Source organism: Nansenia antarctica (genome assembly GCF_963989245.1).
Source record: "Nansenia antarctica genome assembly, chromosome: 15".
Taxonomy (NCBI): Eukaryota; Metazoa; Chordata; class Actinopteri; order Argentiniformes; family Microstomatidae; genus Nansenia; species Nansenia antarctica.
The window spans coordinates 1,955,660-1,974,000 of record NC_137685.1 but is presented as its reverse complement, the minus strand read 5'-3'; the positions used below and the strand labels follow the sequence as shown (position 1 = coordinate 1,974,000).

The following is an 18,341-nucleotide window of genomic DNA, read 5'->3' as shown; positions in this document are numbered from 1 at the left end:
GGGTTGTTTGCGTGAGCAAAGGCGTACGGGTGATCGACAGGCGCGTACGCTTTGATAATATCTTCACTCCACGATCATCTAGTCTGGTCTGGCGCCTGCGGCGTCTGTTGTTCTTCCTGCACACAGGTAAACATATCTAGGATCTAGCAGCGTCGTGGGGCTCACGCAAACAAACCCGGCGAATGTTTTACTTGCTCCGGACAAGTAAAACGGCGTTAATGTCGAGCCCTGCAAGGGTTACTGTGTATAAAGGGGAGGGAGGGGAGATGTGGTAAAACTGTGACGAGAACTCCGAAGGGCTTTTGGACAGAGAGACAAAACGCCTGCGTTGTATGATACTTGAGTGAGTGAGTGTGCGAGAGAGCGTGTGCATGTGTGAGGATGCTGAGAATTAAAATGCTATAATATTATTATGATACGTTTATGTAAAAGAAATGCAACTGTGCACTTTTCCTACCTACAGTATTTTTTTTTGACTTTTTTTTAATGTTGTTTTGTTACGTTGTGGTCTTACATCGACTCGAGTTGGGGTCTGTGTTTTTATTATTTATGTTGATCAGCCCAGAGGACTAGTGCAATGAATATTGGGATGCAGAATTCATCTGTGTTTCTGTAAATGATTTTCTTTTCAATCTTGATCTGACGATATCCTCTCTTCTTCGGACTGAGTGTGTTCAGTTTGGTCTTGCATTGTAGAAAACACACACACACACACGCACACACATACAACAACAACAGACAAGATAGGTGTTGATAGATGTTGCCTGTTCCTACAAACCATTCCCACTGAGCAACGACTAGAATACTAGGGTGTTTTATACGTCTTCTCGAGAGATATCAGTGATTTTAAAGTGATTTATTTATAGAAATGATAGTGATAACGTGTTTCTAATCTCTATTTCAAACCTTTTTGATTGCAGTCATTCAATGTTTACTGATAGTGGTAACTTTTCTATGTGGAGTTGTTGTCTATCTAACCAGTGCTGTATGGGGGTTAAGTCTTTGGACAGAGATGGAGTTAGGCACCATGTGACAACAGATCACACACAGTGTCCCTAGCAAGAAAGGCTGCTGGGAAATGAAATACAGCTGAATCTAACTGACTTCTCTAGCTCATCGTTGCTCATATATACCGCATGCTTTCATTTTATAAGACCAGAAGGTTCTATTAGAAACATCTATCTACATAATGAGCATGAAGATCCCTTGTTGCTATGGTCTCACGTCGTCTTGCAGTCCTGTGAAAAAAAAGCATGATCCACTGTAAGACTCCTATGATGATGTCAGGAACAACTTAATCTTCCCTGGTTTTTTAGACTTTAATAGACTTCTGTGTCATCTGTCCAATCATGGACTGTATGTATTCAGTATACACTATTACACTATATGTGTTTTATTTTCACTCTTTTTGTTTTTCTTCTTTTTTTTTTAACCAAAGACTGAAGCTGAACCGTTTTTTTTTTTTTTCACTAGTCGTCCTCGGTTTCTCAACGTGTTGGCATGAATTTCTAAAGTCATGTTTTTTGTTCCTCTGCCAAAGACTTTCGAAATGGGAAGTGGCCAACAGAGTTGTCTGGTGTCACCGTCTGAGTGGAACTATTCAGAGTAAATAAAGACAGTGTACTGTATCTGTATAGTCTTACGATAATCTGTAAAAGTGAAACATGAGTGTTAGAAGCAGCAGTGTCCAGTGTTTTCAAATGTTCAGAAGAAGATGGATTCTACAGAACAGTGACATTTCATAAATAGTTTTTTTTGAAAACATGGCAGTTGATATTCTGCAATATTTTAACAGATTCCAACTAAAAGAGGGATGTGATTAGTAGTCGGTTGTTAAGTCGTGACGTGTTTCCGGGTCCAACGTTGGCTGAGGCGCTCTCTTCGAAATCCCGCGGTAATAATAATAATTCATTATATTTGTATAGCGCTTTTCAGAGGCTCAAAGACGCTGACAATATGGGGAAAACGGGAAAGTGCTGCGTCCCTTGTATGAATACCGGTAGATCCCAGTCTAAAAAACGATTGAACTGTCATTCTACCGCTTTAGTACACTGGTACTCTGGTGATTTAGTACACTGGTACTCTGGTGCTTTAGTACACTGGTACTCTGGTGCTTTAGTACTCTGGTACTCTGGTGCTTTAGTACACTGGTACTCTGGTGCTTTAGTACACTGGTACTCTGGTGCTTTAGTACACTGGTACTCTGGTGCTTTAGTACTCTGGTACTCTGGTGCTTTAGTACACTGGTACTCTGGTGCTTTAGTACTCTGGTACTCTGGTGCTTTAGTACACTGGTACTCTGGTGCTTTAGTACACTGGTACTCTGGTGCTTTAGTACACTGGTACTCTGGTGCTTTAGTACACTGGTACTCTGGTGCTTTAGTACACTGGTACTCTGGTGCGGGGTAGTTTTTATTTGGAACCCGGAAATTGCTAAACGTCACGCGTGACGTCAGACTTAACAACCGAATAGCTGCCGTGGATTGTGACCTAACAGTTCTTGGCCCACTAGCCCAGAAGCTGAAGTGTTAAGTGTTGTGTCTTTTGGTGTGTGTTTATTAACATGGGGGTTAACGGATGCTTATTAAACTACCATGCTGTAAATACGCTTTCGCATCTTAACTTAACTCAACAGCCGCCTGCTCTCAGCATTCAAACCATGGACCCTGCCTGATCTGTTTTTGTTTTTGTTTTTCTCTTCCAAACCAATCTGTCACAATCTTTTTGGGAATATTGTTACATACCTCTGTACTACTCTGGAACCTCCTTTGTGTGATTTACATTTGGGATATCTTTGGGATACTTTCTCCCTTGTCTTTAGAAACACTGAGAAAACGCAGAGAATAAAACCCAAGAAACTCCTGATGAACTCCTAACCCTGCTTCTTGCTTCCGCTGTCATTTCTGACTCTTGTCTTGTCTCCTGTCTGTTAACAACATCCTCCTCACGTTGTTTTAATACTTCAGGGTCATTGTTACATAGCAGGATTGTTACAGGAACATTGGGAGTGTTGGGAACGTTACTCAATGGGTTGGGTTCCCTTGTCAATACGAATATCGTGACGTTAGAATTATAAGGTTCTATCTCCATTTTTGTCAAAATTTCGTTTTTTACATAGTCTGATCCATTAGGTGTTTATTAATGCCTGTGTGGTGTTATTTTTAAAATGTTGACATTTTTTAGTTAGTAATGAATAAAATACAAAGGTTCCATCTCACAAAACATAATGGAATGTAAAAACTTTGACACTCAATATCTCTGAACTACCCTAAAAGGAGATAGAACCTTATCATTCTAAACTCACGATATGTCGGTTAACTCTTGGCTTATTCTTAGCAGAAAAGTGAATTTCAAGTCAGTGGTTTAAGGTCAAATACTCAAACACTTCTCAATGCTACAAGCACTCTCTAGGGTCGTTGTTTGGAATTTAAACAAGTCAAATGCAGAGTAGCCATCATGTGTAACTTGTGCAATGCCATTTCATTAAACAACCCCCTTCTTAGTGTCACAGATTGTATTGTTATCTATACCTAACCCTAACCCTATACATATCTCATAGACAATATAGATTTCTTGTCCAAAACATTTGCATCACACCTAGCATTCAATACAACATTCTTGTCATGCAAATCCTTTCACACACATCTCCGAAATGTCCTATTAACACTCAACACTCACCTCTCTCTCCGAGTACACCTGTCTGAGTAAGTAAGTACTGTATGTTAAAACTGACTGTTGTTGCTTCTGTTGGTACAGGTGTTGCCCTGGGCTCCAGGAAGGTAAAGCACAAGGATGTTCGGAATAGAGTGAGTGACGCATCCTGATCTGTCTCGCTAGGGGGAGTGGTCTCTGTCTGCTGGTGTGGTGGTCATTCATGGGAACTCTTTGCCTCTTTCCATATGGTCTCACACACATGCTCACACACACACACTTGCTTTAGGAGAATATCTGTTGGTGTACTGGCAAAACGGTCTCTTTTCACAGTATGGTTCTGTATTTTACTGTGAATAGTTGCCCCCTTCATGGTAAGTCCTCCCACACACACAGCTCTCAAATGTTAGATATGACTGATGGATAGCATATGTCAGATAACATGAGCACATAGAACACAGAGTTAACGAACAGGGGGTGGCAGGGTTAGAGGAGATGGTTAAGGGTAGGGAAGGTTGTATGCGTGGGAGAACAGGTAGGTTTTGAGGTGGGATTTAAAAGTGGAGAGTGAGGGAGAGTCTCTGAGTGATTGAGGGAGAGAGTTCCAGAGGCGGGGTGCAGCCCGTGAAAAGGCACGGTCTCCGAAGCCGTTGCGTTTCGAGGGTGGGACAGTGAGGGGAACAGTGGATGAGGATAGGAGGGTATAGGTAGGGCGGTGGGGGAGAAGGAGGTCAGTCAGGTAAGGGGGGGCCAGGCTATGGAGGGCTTTGTATGTGAGGAGGAGTACTTTGAATTTGATACGTTCTTTGATGGAGAGAGGAAGTCAGATGTGAGGTTGGAGTTAGGTTGGACGACATGGATGTTAAAGTCACCAGTGAGTAAGAGACATGGATGTTAAAGTCACCAGTGAGTGAGTAGAGACATGGATGTTAAAGTCACCAGTGAGTAAGAGACATGGATGTTAAAGTCACCAGTGAGTAAGAGACATGGATGTTAAAGTCACCAGTGAGTAAGAGACATGGATGTTTAAGTCACCAGAGTAGGAGGAGGGTGATGTTAAAGTCACCAGAGTAGGAGACATGGATGTTAAAGTCACCAGTGAGTAAGAGACATGGATGTTAAAGTCACCAGTGATGAGGAGACATGGATGTTAAAGTCACCAGTGAGTAGATAGATGGATGTTAAAGTCACCAGTGAGTAGATAGATGGATGTTAGTCACCAGTGAGTAGATAGATGGATGTTAAAGTCACCAGTGAGTAGATAGATGGATGTTAAAGTCACCAGTGTGTAGGAGACATGGATGTTAAAGTCACCAGTGATTAAGAGACATGGATGTTAAAGTCACCAGTGATTAAGAGACATGGATGTTAAAGTCACCAGTGAGTAAGAGACATGGATGTTAAAGTCACCAGTGAGTAGGAGGTGGGTGGAAAGGGACAAAGCAATGGTCAGGAGTCTATCCCCCTAGTTAGATATAGTTAGATATAGTTATCTACACTAGTTAGATATAGTTAGATACACTTACTTAGAACATAGTTACACTGTGGAAAATACTCACCAGGCACCCCGGTGAAGACATTTTAGCTGGATTAAACTTTACAAAGCCTCATATGTCGTAGCACCAATAACGGTCATGTATGCCAGTCCCTGAGCCAATAGGAAGCCAGCTTTCACTGTGGGCAGCAGGTAAGCACACCTGGGGAGGGTTGATAAGTAGGTGTTCAGGATGCTCACCACTCTATCCCAGAGTCCCTCACTCCAGACACCAGCTTGGGCATTTGTCCAATAAGTCATAAAAGCCTCCTTTCCGACACTGATCTAACAGTAACCGTGACGTTAGAATTATAAGGTTCTATCTCCATTTTTGGTCAAAATTGAGTTTTTTTACATAATCTGATCCATTAGGTGTTTATTAATGCCTGTGTGGTGTTATTTTTAAAATGTTGACATTTTTGAGTTAGTAATTCATAAAATACAAAGGTTCCATCTCACAGAACATAATGGAATGTAAAAACTTTGACGCTCAATATCTCTGAACTGCCCTAAACGGAGATAGAACCTGATCATTCTAAGCTCACGAGGTGCAGGACCAGGTAGATCAATCATGATGTTGGCAAGATGGGGTTCAACCCTGTCACCTGTCTGTCCCACAGGGTCTGGACTGAGGAACTCTGACTGTCTTTTAGCCTGTGCTTTACTAAGTTGGGTCTCCAAACCTGTGAGGAATCAATGAAATAATAACATGTATGGAGCTTTTGATTGCTAATGAAATACACAGGTACTTTCAGTCCCTGAAGACGGTAATGTCTGCTGGTTACTTTCAGCCTTCCTTCCTTGCTTGGTCAGATACTTTGACCATGTAGCAGTGTTAATTTTGTCAGGCTTTTTAGTCACTTAGTCTTTGGTGATTAGATGAAGATGCACACCAGTTCTAGTCACACCAAGTCACCTCCATGTTTCTTAGTTCCAGTCCAGTTCCAGTTGATGAAAACTGAAAACATTCCAGTGCAGTTTCAGTCCACAAAAACCCCAAAACATTTTAGTCGAGTTTTAGTCGCTCACTACGGCTAGACTAAAAATGTTTTGGGGTTTTTGTGGACTGAAACTGCACTGGAATGTTTTCAGTTTTCATCAACTGGAACTGGACTGGAACTAAGAAACATGGAGGTGACTTGGTGTGACTAGAACTGGTGTGCATCTTCATCTAAACACTGCCATGTAAGTTCAATCAGTCATGAATTCCTCAATTAACCATGGAGGAGAGAAGTCCAGCACACACTACTGCCTTGTCATACTGAAGTCACTGACCCTGTAGAGACACACACAGATGGGGCCCTCTTGAGCCCTCACATACATAGTGACTCTAGTGTCCTCTTATTGCAGACGACACCACATGCGTTGACATCTTTCGGCAGTTTTCGCTCCTGGCGTCTCAACAGCCCGAGAAGCTGAACAGGAGGAGCGTTCACTTCAGCCACTGCCTGAGGTAGCGTTAGCGAGTGACCCCCCCCCAACCAGCCAATCGCATCGCATCGCATCACAGGGAAGATTATGTTGGATTTAGACAGATTTCTATAATCTGTGGTGTTCAGAGGGACTGCCATTTACAGCAGACGACAGACTAAAAGGACAAGGAGTCACCAGTCCGAGGAGTTTAGGACTACAAGCAAACTACAAACCTTCATGGCCACACCTCTGACCTCCAGAGAATAATATGCTCCAAGGTTCAAAGGTCATCAGGTTCGGGAGGTCATACTCAGATGTTAAAATGTTGAATCATCCAATGAATGCCTTGACATCTTAGCTATAGAAATATTCTCATATTATTTCAGATATTTCGATAATTTTTGTCACCCAATAAAAAATGTTGGCCTATTTAAATGCATGTTATTGCAACCCAGTCTCAAAGGTATTATGTTTTGGGGGAACATTTCTGCAGACCAAAGAATACAATGTGTGTGGTCATATTATTAGGTATACTGGCAGGTGAATACGGAAGGCAGAACATATGGGGGTGACGGGGTGACGGAGGCAGAAACCACCTGACCCCAACATCGCTGGTCCTATTTGCTAGACCTGACAACTTTCCCTAACCTTAACCATTCACAGTTAATGTCTGAACCTAACTAGTCTAAGTTACTGCCTAAACTTAACCAGTTCAAGTTAATGCCTAATACTGCCTAACCTCAAACGCTGGAGTAGCCAGATAATCAGATACCCCAGACCGTATTTCCTGGGGGGTATTCCATCAATGCTGCTAAAGGAAAATCCAGGCTTTTTTAAATTTTATTTTTTATAAGTCTCACGAGATGGGGCGGCTGTGTCTCAGGAGGTAGAGCCGCCGTCTAATGATCGCAAGGTTGGCAGATCAGCGGTTCGAGCCCCGGCTGGCCACATGTCGAAGTGTCCTTGGGCAATACACTGAACCCCAAATTGCTCCCAGTGAGCGGGCTGGCGCCTTGCATGGCAGCTTGACCGCCATTGGTGTGTGAATGTGTGTGTGAACGGGTGAATGAGAGGCCGTTGTAAAGCGCTTTGGATAAAGGCGCTATATAAGTGCAGTCCATCAAAATAAACCTGGATTTTCCTTTAGCGATGTTGATGGAACACCCCCCTGGTCTGCAGAAACGACCCCCCAGAACGTAATGATTAGTAGACTTGTGTTATTGTTAGACACAGCCTCAATGCACTAACATACAACGCCGTAGGTCGGTTAATGTAGCGCATGAATTTAGAGAGAAACAACCAAAACTGTTTCAGAAGTTTCTTTTTCCAATATTTACTTGCATAGGAATCAATGGCCACTTTTTTTAGCATCTTCTAGTCAGGATGTTATTGAGGCTGACCTTGTTTTACAGTGTTAGGCCACATTCCTGTACCACACGGTTCATTACATGTTGATTGTATATGTGTGTATTTCTCTCATAGGTGGGCTGCTGGACTAGCGCATTTGTGAGGCAGCTAATCACAATCTCTGTGCTTTCTCCAGGGGGGTATTCTATCAACGTCGCTAAAGGAAAATCTAGGCTTATTTTGACAAGTCTCGCGAGATCTATCAAGATATGCCTGGATCTTTTTAAGAGTCTCGCGAGACTTAACGAAATAAGCCTAGATTTTCCTTTAGCGACGTTGATGGAACACCCCCCTGACATGTGTTCTGTTGGACAACATTTGCTGATGTTCTGTTTTTGAGGTGCTCAGAGACTTTTAAGCTTTGTAAAAACGTGTGTGATATTTGAATAGAGATGTACTGGTGAGATGTACGGGTGTGCCACTGGAAAGACTATGTTATGTTTTGTCACAAACTGTGTAAGAATTAACTAATCGTGTTTTGTAAGAAAGTGGGTGGATTGACTTGGGTTGACAATAAAAAAGTTAAGCATTTCATTGTCTGTTGTTGGTCATTATTCAACAATCTATTTCAAGTAGATCACTGCAACAAAAAATGTTATCTGATACAGTACAGGCCAGGTATTAAACAAAATGTACTGTATGAGACCTATGAAAAACCTATGTGAAAGCGGTTTGGTGCCCCCTAGTGGTCATCTATGAGTCACTCTATTATGATGTATGACATACAACATCTACTGTATAAAAGAAGATGCTTAATGACTTGAGCGTCAAGAGGAACGCAGGTCTATTCTCCCATTTCTTCCCTAAAGGGACAGATTGAAACCCGTCATGCTTGTAGAATAGAGGTCAGGGCAGCCGAGAGAAGATGGAGAAAAACCGGCCTCCCTGATGACCTAAACCTCGATCACTCTCTCCTCTCCAACTACGCCTCCTCTGCATCAGCTGCTAAAGCGTCCTACTACCATTCCAAAATACATTCTTCTGCCTCTAACCCTAGGAAACTGTTCTCCACATTATCCACACTCCTCAACCCACCTCCTCCTCCTCCTCCTCCCCTTCCTCCCCGTCTGCCGATGACTTTGTCACCTACTTTGAAAAGAAGGTTGATGACATTAGCAGCACCTTCTCTCCTCCTCAACACCAACACTGCTAACACCCCTTCCAGACCCTCTGCACTACACTTGGTCTCTGTCTTCTTTCATCTCTTTACCCCCTCTCCCCTGATGATATTCCAAAACCCTCTCTCTCTCCCTCTCCCTCCCTCTCTGTCTCTCTCTCCCTCTTCCTCTCTCTCTGTCTCTCTCTCCCCCTCTCCCTCTCTCTCTCTCTCCCTCCCTCTCTCCCCCTCTCCCTCTCTCTCTCTCCCTCCCTCTCTCTCCCCCTCTCTCTCTCTCTCTCTCTCTCCCTCCCTCCCTCTCCCCCTCTCTCTCTCTCCCTCTCTCTCTCTCTCCCTCCCTCTCTCCCCCTCTCCCTCTCTCTCTCTCTCCCTCCCTCTCTCCCCCTCTCCCTCTCTCTCTCTCCCTCCCTCCCTCTCCCCCTCTCTCCCTCTCCCCCTCTCTCTCTCTCTCCCTCTCTCTCCCTCTCCCTCCCTATCTCTCTCTCTGTCTCTCTCTCCCTCTTCCTCTCTCTGTCTCTCTCCCTCTCCCTCTCTCTCCCTCCCTCTCTCTCTCATATTTATAGTTAGGGTGGTGGTAGCGCTGACTGACTATCTCCGTCAGAACAACCTGGACCTCCACCAATCCGGCTTCAAGGCTGTGTGGCACTCCACTGAGACTGCTCTCCTTGCTGTCACAGAGGCATTCAGTATAACAGCACTCCCTCTCATGTGATATTGCTTAAATGACTTGAGTTTTAACATGTTATTTTTATTCAAGTAGTTTATTCCAGGATTTGCTCATTGGACAATATAACCTTTGGGAATAGAATGTAGTGGTTGTTTACATTTTAAGAACCCACAAATGTAGATAACTGCATGTGTCGTTAGCTAGTATTTTTTACATTATTGCTTCGTTGTGTTATTGTTGATACTTTATTTCCCTTCTTGATATTCACTGAATTGTTGAGAGGTAGCAAACTTTGGATACATTCATTGTTGAGATTTTTATTTATTGAACATTCCTGCAAACAGAAATGCTGGTGTGAATGTGTGTGTCGGATGTAGTAATAAGTAATACTATTGTAATGTAAGTAATTATATTAAAATGTTTAAAAGCAAATATAAACAGGAATTCTTTGATAAATATAAGTTAGAGGAGCTTGAAAATAACGTGAACTAGTATTTTTGTAATTATTTAGTTATCTTTTGCTATAGTGGATAGGTATATTCTTTTTGATATTGATAGATAATTTATTGCATAATAATATGATATTGTAAGGAAGGGGCAGGACCAGATAAGCTTTGCTTCTTTCTGTCCCTTCTCGAACAAAACCATTGTTGACTTACTTCCATGTCTAGGAAGATATATTTTATTTTAACTTATATATTATTTTATTTGTATTTTATTTATTATTATGTTTTATTATTATTATTATTATTATTTTGTTATTACAAATGCGTGTGTTTTTATGGTTGACATGTTCGAGATAAATAAAGATCAAATCAAATCAAATCAAGTCAATGAAATAGAGTTGAAAGGTTTTGGTTGTACGCCAACGGCGTATGTTTCGTCATAATAAAGTTGAACCACAACATTTCCTCAAATGTCATCAAAACAACAACCTTTAAGGGGAAGCACCGACCCACTGGACACTATCTCCTGTATTATCTTGTAGATAGTACTAGTTTTTTTCCCTGTCTGTCTTACATGTAACGATGAATTGAAAATCAAGGACCCCAATTGAAATAAGCCAGTGGCTTTCTTGGGTTTTTATCCTTTTAGTTGACCTTGTATGTAATATGTACTTTCATGTACCTACTTCTGCAAATCTTCTAATAAAGTTTTCAATCAATCAATCAAACCCCCTAGCGGTGGCCCGTTTGGACACTATCTCCCCCTAGCGGTGGCGTGCGGGACACTATCTCCCCCTAGCGGTGGCGTGCGGGAGCGCCGTGTTGAAGCAGCCAGCCAGGCTAACAAGCTAACAGCTAAGTAAGCAGCCCGGAACAACATCGCTGCTCGTTCATCCCGTGTTCAGATCTGACAACACAAACGACTTTCTACGAACAACATCTAACTCCTGTGGGGTTTCTAAAGAGGTGAGCTTTGAATCATCACATGTCCACTTAACACGTCTAATCTAACAGCTTTATGGGTCATTTAACGGTTGTTATGGGAGAGGCTTAGCTCGTAGCTAGCTAGTTAGCGACGTCGATGCGATGGCCTAGTAGTAGTAATACCTCTACCTCCTAGTACACACTTAAGCTAATATTACTATATATATTATATATTAATATATTAACACTAGTATCTGTCTCTTCTTCTTAGCTATCGGCTATCGTGTCAGTTTACCTTTAGTTGTTGACAGCAACACGTAGCTAACTCACTATGTACTGGTTATTATGTAGTTAGCTGTAACGTTGTGTTAGCCAGCCAGCTACGACTCGTTAGCAGTCAACTAGCTCGTATCTAGCTTAGTATTATAACTAACCCAAAACCCAAACCGACAACATGAACATTTTAGCTTTTTAAATCATAATACTGTTTTTCTTACTATTATTTTTAAATGACAGGACTTTTTAAATAGGCACTTACTACATTTTATAAACACTGTTATTATATCTGTCTGTTTGTATTGTATGTATGTGACCTATGTGTGTTTTTAATGTGGAAACCGTATTCATGAACTGCACTTCTGCCTGTCGAAGGAGAATCTCTGTCACTCTGAGACAATAAAGCTATCTGGAATCTTGAATCTTGAACATGTCAGCTAGTTACCAACCGACTAACGTTAGTTTATCTGGATTAGATTGAGCATGAAGCTGTGAGGATGTCAGGTTGGCTAGGAGGATTAAGGTTGTAAGGTTTGTTTGTAATGTCTGTTACTTCAGATTCAGATTCAGATTCAGATTCAGATTCAGATCACGTTTATTGCCATTATGCTTGACACATATAGGAATGTTGGCATTACAGTAGGTGCATTTATGCTTTTTTCACATGTATACATGAACAAATACAAATGCAAAAACAGGACAGACAGTGCATGGATAGTGCTGTATAAAGATATATATAGCCTATATATTACTGTGCCTGACTGGTGAACACTGGGACAACCAGCTGGTCTTTACTTAATGCCAGTCTGTTGTTGATCAGTCTCATGTGTCACTTTTAGAGAATTGTACAATTGTAGTTTAAGGTGTCTGACTGTCTCAGGTTTTGTTCTCGTTAAGCCTGTTTTAATGTGATAATGATTGTGGATTGTGGATTGTCAAAGACACCATCACTGACTTGATCAGTGACATTTCTGCCTTAATTGACAATTGGGCCTCGACACACATTAAATTCATGAGAAATTGCATTCAACTTTGCGTGCAGGCGTTTGTTGTGTTGATGCCTGGCTAGTCCGCCACACCCCAGGGACAGAGGAGGAATTAACTGTTTGTTTTTGCCCTAACAAGTCAAGACAACTGCAAATGATTTGGATCATGTCAGTCATCATGCAGTACAGTGGGCCTCTAGCTCTATTATAAAGTCACTTGAATCATCAGTGCTCTAAGCTCTTATGAGCTGCACAACCAAATGAGATTATGCAGGATTGACTGACTTGGGGGCCAATCTTTCTCTGTTTTCGTCCTCAGATGAACAGCAACGGGAATAAGAGAGCACCAACCACGGCCACGCAGCGACTAAAGCAGGATTACCTCAGGATAAAGAAAGACCCAGTGCCTTACATCTGCGCCGAGCCTCTTCCATCCAACATCCTCGAATGGTACGGTCTGGTCTCCCTGTCTGAGTCTCATGAACAGGACTAAAGTCATACAGTCTCAATCTGAACCACATCGTAATTAGTAGATCTTGTAATATAACATGATGATGTAGGCCTACTTTGACTGATAACCATAACTGCTCCTCCTGAGACATCCACTACCCCCCAGCACTGTGTCTCCGGAGACACCCGCTTTCCCCTATACTGTGTCTATGACCCTATGACTTCTTTTTTTATTTAAAATTAGTTTTTCAGATTTTATCCCTTTTTCACCCAATTTGGTAGCCAATTTAACCCAACGTAGCATCCAATTATCCCCTGCCTATTGCATATGATCCGCCGCACGACCCCGTGGCCGGCAGTCCCAGAGGAGGCCGCCAGGCAGACTAGGCTGACTGGCTCCTCGAGCCCAGTACCGTTATTCCGGCGCCCAGGGGGCGGTGTTGCGCGACGGATCCTAGTCCAGAAATACTCCTATACCCCCCTCGGAAGCGGCCGGCCAATATGCCGCTTCCCGTGTGCCTCGGCCATATCTGGATCTGGCGAGCCGGGATACGAACCCCGGCCCCGGTGGGCAGCATGCACTAGCGGCCAGTGCGTAGACCGCTACACCACCGCGGGGGTGACCCTATGACTTCTACTGCCCCCCTTGTACTGTCTCTCTGTTCTCCAGTATCTATATCACTGAGACTGCCAATGGCCCCTGGCCTGAGCTAGATTACTCTTCCTGATACACCTGGTGGATTGATGATTCACTTGCTTAGTCAAATGTATTGATTGTAAGTCGCTTTGGAATAAAGCGTCTGCTAAATGCCAAAAATGTAAATGTAAAAAAAATGACTGATATACCTTGAATACAGTTTGTTTAGGGTCAGGTCTACCATACGCCTGTCTTGTTCCAGGGGGATTAAGGTTTGATTTCCCTTTGACACTTTTTCTTTTTTATCTCTAGGCACTATGTTGTTAGGGGTCCTGAGAAGACCCCCTATGAAGGTAACACCTTACTGATACAATATTGATTGGGTCTTCAAGTGCATGATATTATGTTTATGTTTGTTTAACATGTTTGTATGTTATTAGAACTGTGTAGTAATTTGGGGAATTTGAATGGCATGAGTATTTTGCACCTGAATGTTGTCATTCCTTCACAGGTGGATACTATCATGGCAAACTAATATTCCCCAGGGAATTCCCCTTTAAACCACCCAGTATATATATGATCACACCCAACGGGAGATTTAAGTGCAACACAAGGTAAGAACCGTATATAACAAGATACGGCTAACTAGAATCAGCCAATCAGAGACGGAATCCTTGTCTTTTTGTGATCATCGGTTTTGAAGCATTCACCTACATGGGGGGGGGGGGGGGGGTTTAACACTAGAACAGCCGTGCCTTTTTTACCTACTAAAAGAGCCGCCTCTTTACAATGCTAAGCTGCTATTTACACACGACGACCACTAGTTGGCCACTGGTCAATTAGCCTGCTTCCTACACAGAAAAACGGCAAAATAGCTTTATACTAGCTTATCCTGATGTGATTTTGAAAATGTAAGGATACTGGGTGGTAGAACGCACATATCTAGGAAAAGTCATGAAAGGAGGGTCCTGAAATTTGAAGATATGACATTTTTCTTTACTCACAGTGGTCAAATGACCCCTCATGGCTGTTCTAGTGTTAAATGGTTGTGATCCATTCTGTGCTTCGGTGGTGACGCAATAACAGGAAGTGCTTGGCTCATGCGTTGTTGGGAAGCATAGTGTTAGAGTGAGAACATTGGTCCTTCTGTGTGAAAGCAGTGTTCCGTTGTACAGCCATATCGGTGGCTATGTTTTGGGAAAACTATAACTGATTGTTAAACCACTTAATTTCTCAGATGTTGGTGTTCTGTGTGACACAAAGTCCACCCCAGGTCTCTGTTGTTGTGTGTGACTGCACCTGTCTCCTGCTGCTGTCTCCTTGAGTGTCACAGTGTATTGTCGTCGTCGTCCCCTCTGCGTCCCTAAGGTTATGTCTCTCCATCACTGACTTCCACCCTGACACATGGAACCCTGCCTGGTCGGTGTCCACCATCCTGACCGGCCTGCTCAGCTTCATGGTGGAGAAGGGCCCGACCCTGGGCAGCATCGAGACCTCCGACTACACTGTGAGTCTAGCAGTGTCTGTTTAGAACCTGTTTAGTCTGTTTAGGGTAGTGGTGGTCTAGTGGATAGTGAGTTGGACTTGGGATCGGAAGGTTGTGAGTTCAAATCCCGCCTGAAGCCACACCACTACTAGTGTGCCCTTGGGTAAGGCACTTAGCCCTCAGTTACTCCAGGGGGAATGTCCCTGTAATTCATAATTGTAAGTCGCTTTGGATAAAAGCGTCTGCTAAATGGCAAAATTATTATTATTAATTAATTAATTAGAACCCTTCTATTGTCTGTTTAGAACCCTTCTGTTGCCGTGGTACCAGATCGTTACTTACAGCGCCCTCCATAAGTATTGGGAAAAATAAGCATGTTTTCTTCTTTCGGCTCGATACTCCCAACAGTTTTGATTTTAAACCAAACAATTACCATGAGATCAGAGAAAGTAGAGATTCTCAGCTTTGATTTCAATGTTGTTTTTCTTTGAGATTGGTTTAATTTATTTATAAATTCCAACAGTTTATGCTGTTTTGTTTGCTGAAGAAGTGAATTAAGGCAAAAAATACCTCCAAAACAAACAACTGAAGATAGCTGTGATACAGGCCTGGCAGAGCGTCACCACAGAAGATACCCTGCGTCTGCTGGGATCAATGGGTCACAGACTTCAGGCGGTTATAGCAGACAAAGAATGTCTGACCAAATACTAAACATGAGTGCCTGTTCATAGCAGGGGGGGGGGGACTATGTATAAAAAGGATTGTAATGTCTAAATGGTGAAACCAATCTGAAAGATTTTGGTTTCAAGTCCAAACTATAGAGTATCGAGCCAAAATAACAAAAAAGTGCTTCATTTTCCCAATACCCCTGGAGACACTATATGGCTGTGTTGTATAGAAAAACGAGTTTTGATGGAGCAAGGCACTGGAGAATCAATCGATAAGCTTTACATTGCTACTTGTATTTTGATGTTTTATTTCCTACAGAAGAGACAGCTGTCAGCCCAGAGTCTGGCCTTTAATCTGAAGGACAAAGTTTTCTGTGAGCTGTTTGCTGAAGTAGTCGACGTAAGTGTGAATGGACTATATACATCATATATTTGCACTCACAGAGCACTTTATTAGGAACACTAGGGTATTAACAGGCCCAAAGTGTGCCAAGAAAACATTCCCCACACCATTACACCACCTCCATGAATGAGAAGGTCTACAGGTGTTCCTAATAAAGTGTTGGGTGAGTGTGTATCAAACACATGGATTTACACTAGACCCCCAGGTCATCCATAGAGAGACCCACCTTCCTCTAGCCCTAGCAAACATATGTGAGCGCTGCCTTCCTGACACTTCTCCTTTCTCTGTCCCCCTCTCTCCTCTTTCTCCTGTCTTCCTCTGTCCCCCCTCTCTCCTCTCGCTCCTGTCTTTCTCTGTCCCTCTCTCTCCTCTCGCTCCTGTCTTTCTCTGTCCCCCTCTCTCCTCTCTCTCCTGTCTTTCTCTGTCCCCCTCTCTCTCCTCTCGCTCCTGTCTTTCTTCCGTCTCCCTCCTCTGAAGGAGATCAAGCAGAAACAGAAGGCCCAGGAGGAGCTGAACGCCCGCCCCCAGCCCCTGCCCCTCCCGGACGTGGTTCCCGACGGCGACCCCCACCACGCCCACTACGGCCTTCCCGCCCTCAACGGAGGGCCCGCCCCCCTGGGGGCAGCGAACCCCGCCCCCGGCCTGCAACAGGCCAACCGAAACCACGGACTTCTTGGCGGGGCTCTGGCCAACCTGTTTGTGATCGTGGGCTTCGCGGCCTTCGCCTACACGGTGAAGTACGTCCTGAGGAGCATAGCCCAAGAGTGAGTGGAGCCGGAGCAACAACAGCCTCTCGCTTGGGGGGGCCAACTAGAGGACTACACGATTTAAACACTACTATGGGGGGGGGGGGGAGGGGGGGTTGGGTTGGGTCCCATTTCTACCCTTCTAAGACTTTGGAAGATCGATATTCAGAGCCACTCAACCAGAACGGCGTTAGGGACGGAGGCAGGGTGGAGGAGGAGGGGGATGGGGGGATGGGGGATGGGACAGGTTTTTTTTGGAAAACGGTTGTGATTCACTCTGTGCTTGGGTGGTGACCCAATAAAACAGGAAGTGCTTGGCTCATGGGTTTCTTGGAAAGCATAGAGTTAGAGAACTAGAGTGAGTAGTTCTATGTGACAGCTGTGTTCCATTGTACAGCCATATATCGGTGGTTTTGGGAAAACGAATAATTGATTGTTGTTAAACCACTTAATTTCTCAAATGTTGGTGATCTGTGTGAAAACAATTTAAATCTATCGTGGCACAAATACCGGACGGGCCCCTGTAGAATCCTCTAGAATATACGGAAACATGTCTGTTCCGCCCATTCCAAGTCTTATGTAAGGAAGATGTCTTGGGGTGCAGATATTCTGGGGAAACAAGTCGGTCTGTGAAGTTTAACTTGGCAAACGTCCCTCTGCAGTGTCCCCCCTCCTCCTGTGACAGGTAAGACTCACCCCAAAGTGTGTCTCTACATCAGGCCCTGTACCCCCACCCAAGACCCTGCAGTTTGCCTCGAGTCTATCCATAGGCCAACCGCCTGTTCTGAGCTAAAGCCAACTGGAAGATGATTGTCCTGTCCCCCTCAGCTCTGCTCCGAAATGGCAGATAACGACTGATGCTTCTGTTCCAGTAGTGGTGTGATTCAGTCGCTGGTCTTTAGCTAGTTTCTCTCCCTGCTGGTAAAGGTTAGTCGTGGGGGAGGGTACTAAGTGTGTCCTTGGTCTCTGCCCGAGGGACAACGTCACCCTAGTGTTACACTGACCAGCTTTCAACCAGGCTGCATTCCTAACCTCTCTGTGTTCACCCCTCCGCTCCTCAGGAGGATCTTGTGAAACCCTCGCCAAGGCTTAGGCAGAATAAAGGTGATTCCACTGTTGGGTTGTGAGGCAATACGGCTTTTCTGGGATGATTATTATGTACATGATATGGTGTGATTCATTAGTAATTGCAATAAGAAAGGAAGATCCTGGATTTTCACCCAAATGACAAAATCACATATTCGGGTTCTTTACCCTGAAATTAGTTTATATGGACAAACTTAAATCAACGCTTGGGTTATGTTTATCTGGGCGTTGTACTTAACAGCTGTACTCTTAAGTTAGCGTGTTTGAAATGTTATGCCCAAATCATCTCAAATTCTCTTAAGAGACTCAATTACCTACTAGATTTAAATGACTCTGGGAGGATTTGAGCATCACATTTCAAACATACTAATTTAGGGTCGATTGATTAGATTATAATCAACTTTGTTGTTATTGCAGTGTATTGACTGGAATAAACAGAAAGTG

At 43.4% G+C, this 18,341-nt stretch overlaps 2 protein-coding genes across 3 annotated transcripts in view; both read left to right on the top strand.

Moving 5' to 3' along the window:
* Window positions 1-8,137, top strand: part of LOC308170775 (arf-GAP with coiled-coil, ANK repeat and PH domain-containing protein 3-like) — a gene marked incomplete at its 5' end in the record, with an annotated part of 88,411 nt that extends 80,274 nt beyond the window's left edge. The window contains 2 exons of one of the 2 annotated variants that reach the window (XM_080545613.1): window positions 3,757-3,806; window positions 6,536-8,137. In XM_080545613.1, coding sequence (XP_080401739.1) covers window positions 3,757-3,806; window positions 6,536-6,604 — 119 coding nt within the window. In that variant the 3' untranslated portion in view covers window positions 6,605-8,137. The remainder of the gene's footprint in view (window positions 1-3,756; window positions 3,807-6,535) is intronic. The other variant, XM_080545614.1, reaches the window with a different exon arrangement.
* A 2,968-nt stretch (window positions 8,138-11,105) lies between these two features.
* ube2j2 (ubiquitin-conjugating enzyme E2, J2) lies at window positions 11,106-16,894 on the top strand. The gene is made up of 7 exons (XM_080545634.1): window positions 11,106-11,201; window positions 12,741-12,871; window positions 13,821-13,861; window positions 14,020-14,122; window positions 14,877-15,015; window positions 15,982-16,062; window positions 16,543-16,894. Exons 2-7 carry the CDS (start codon window positions 12,741-12,743, stop codon window positions 16,831-16,833), a joined length of 786 nt encoding a protein of 261 aa, XP_080401760.1. The 5' UTR covers window positions 11,106-11,201; the 3' UTR covers window positions 16,834-16,894.
* The last annotated feature ends 1,447 nt before the right edge of the window (window positions 16,895-18,341 follow it).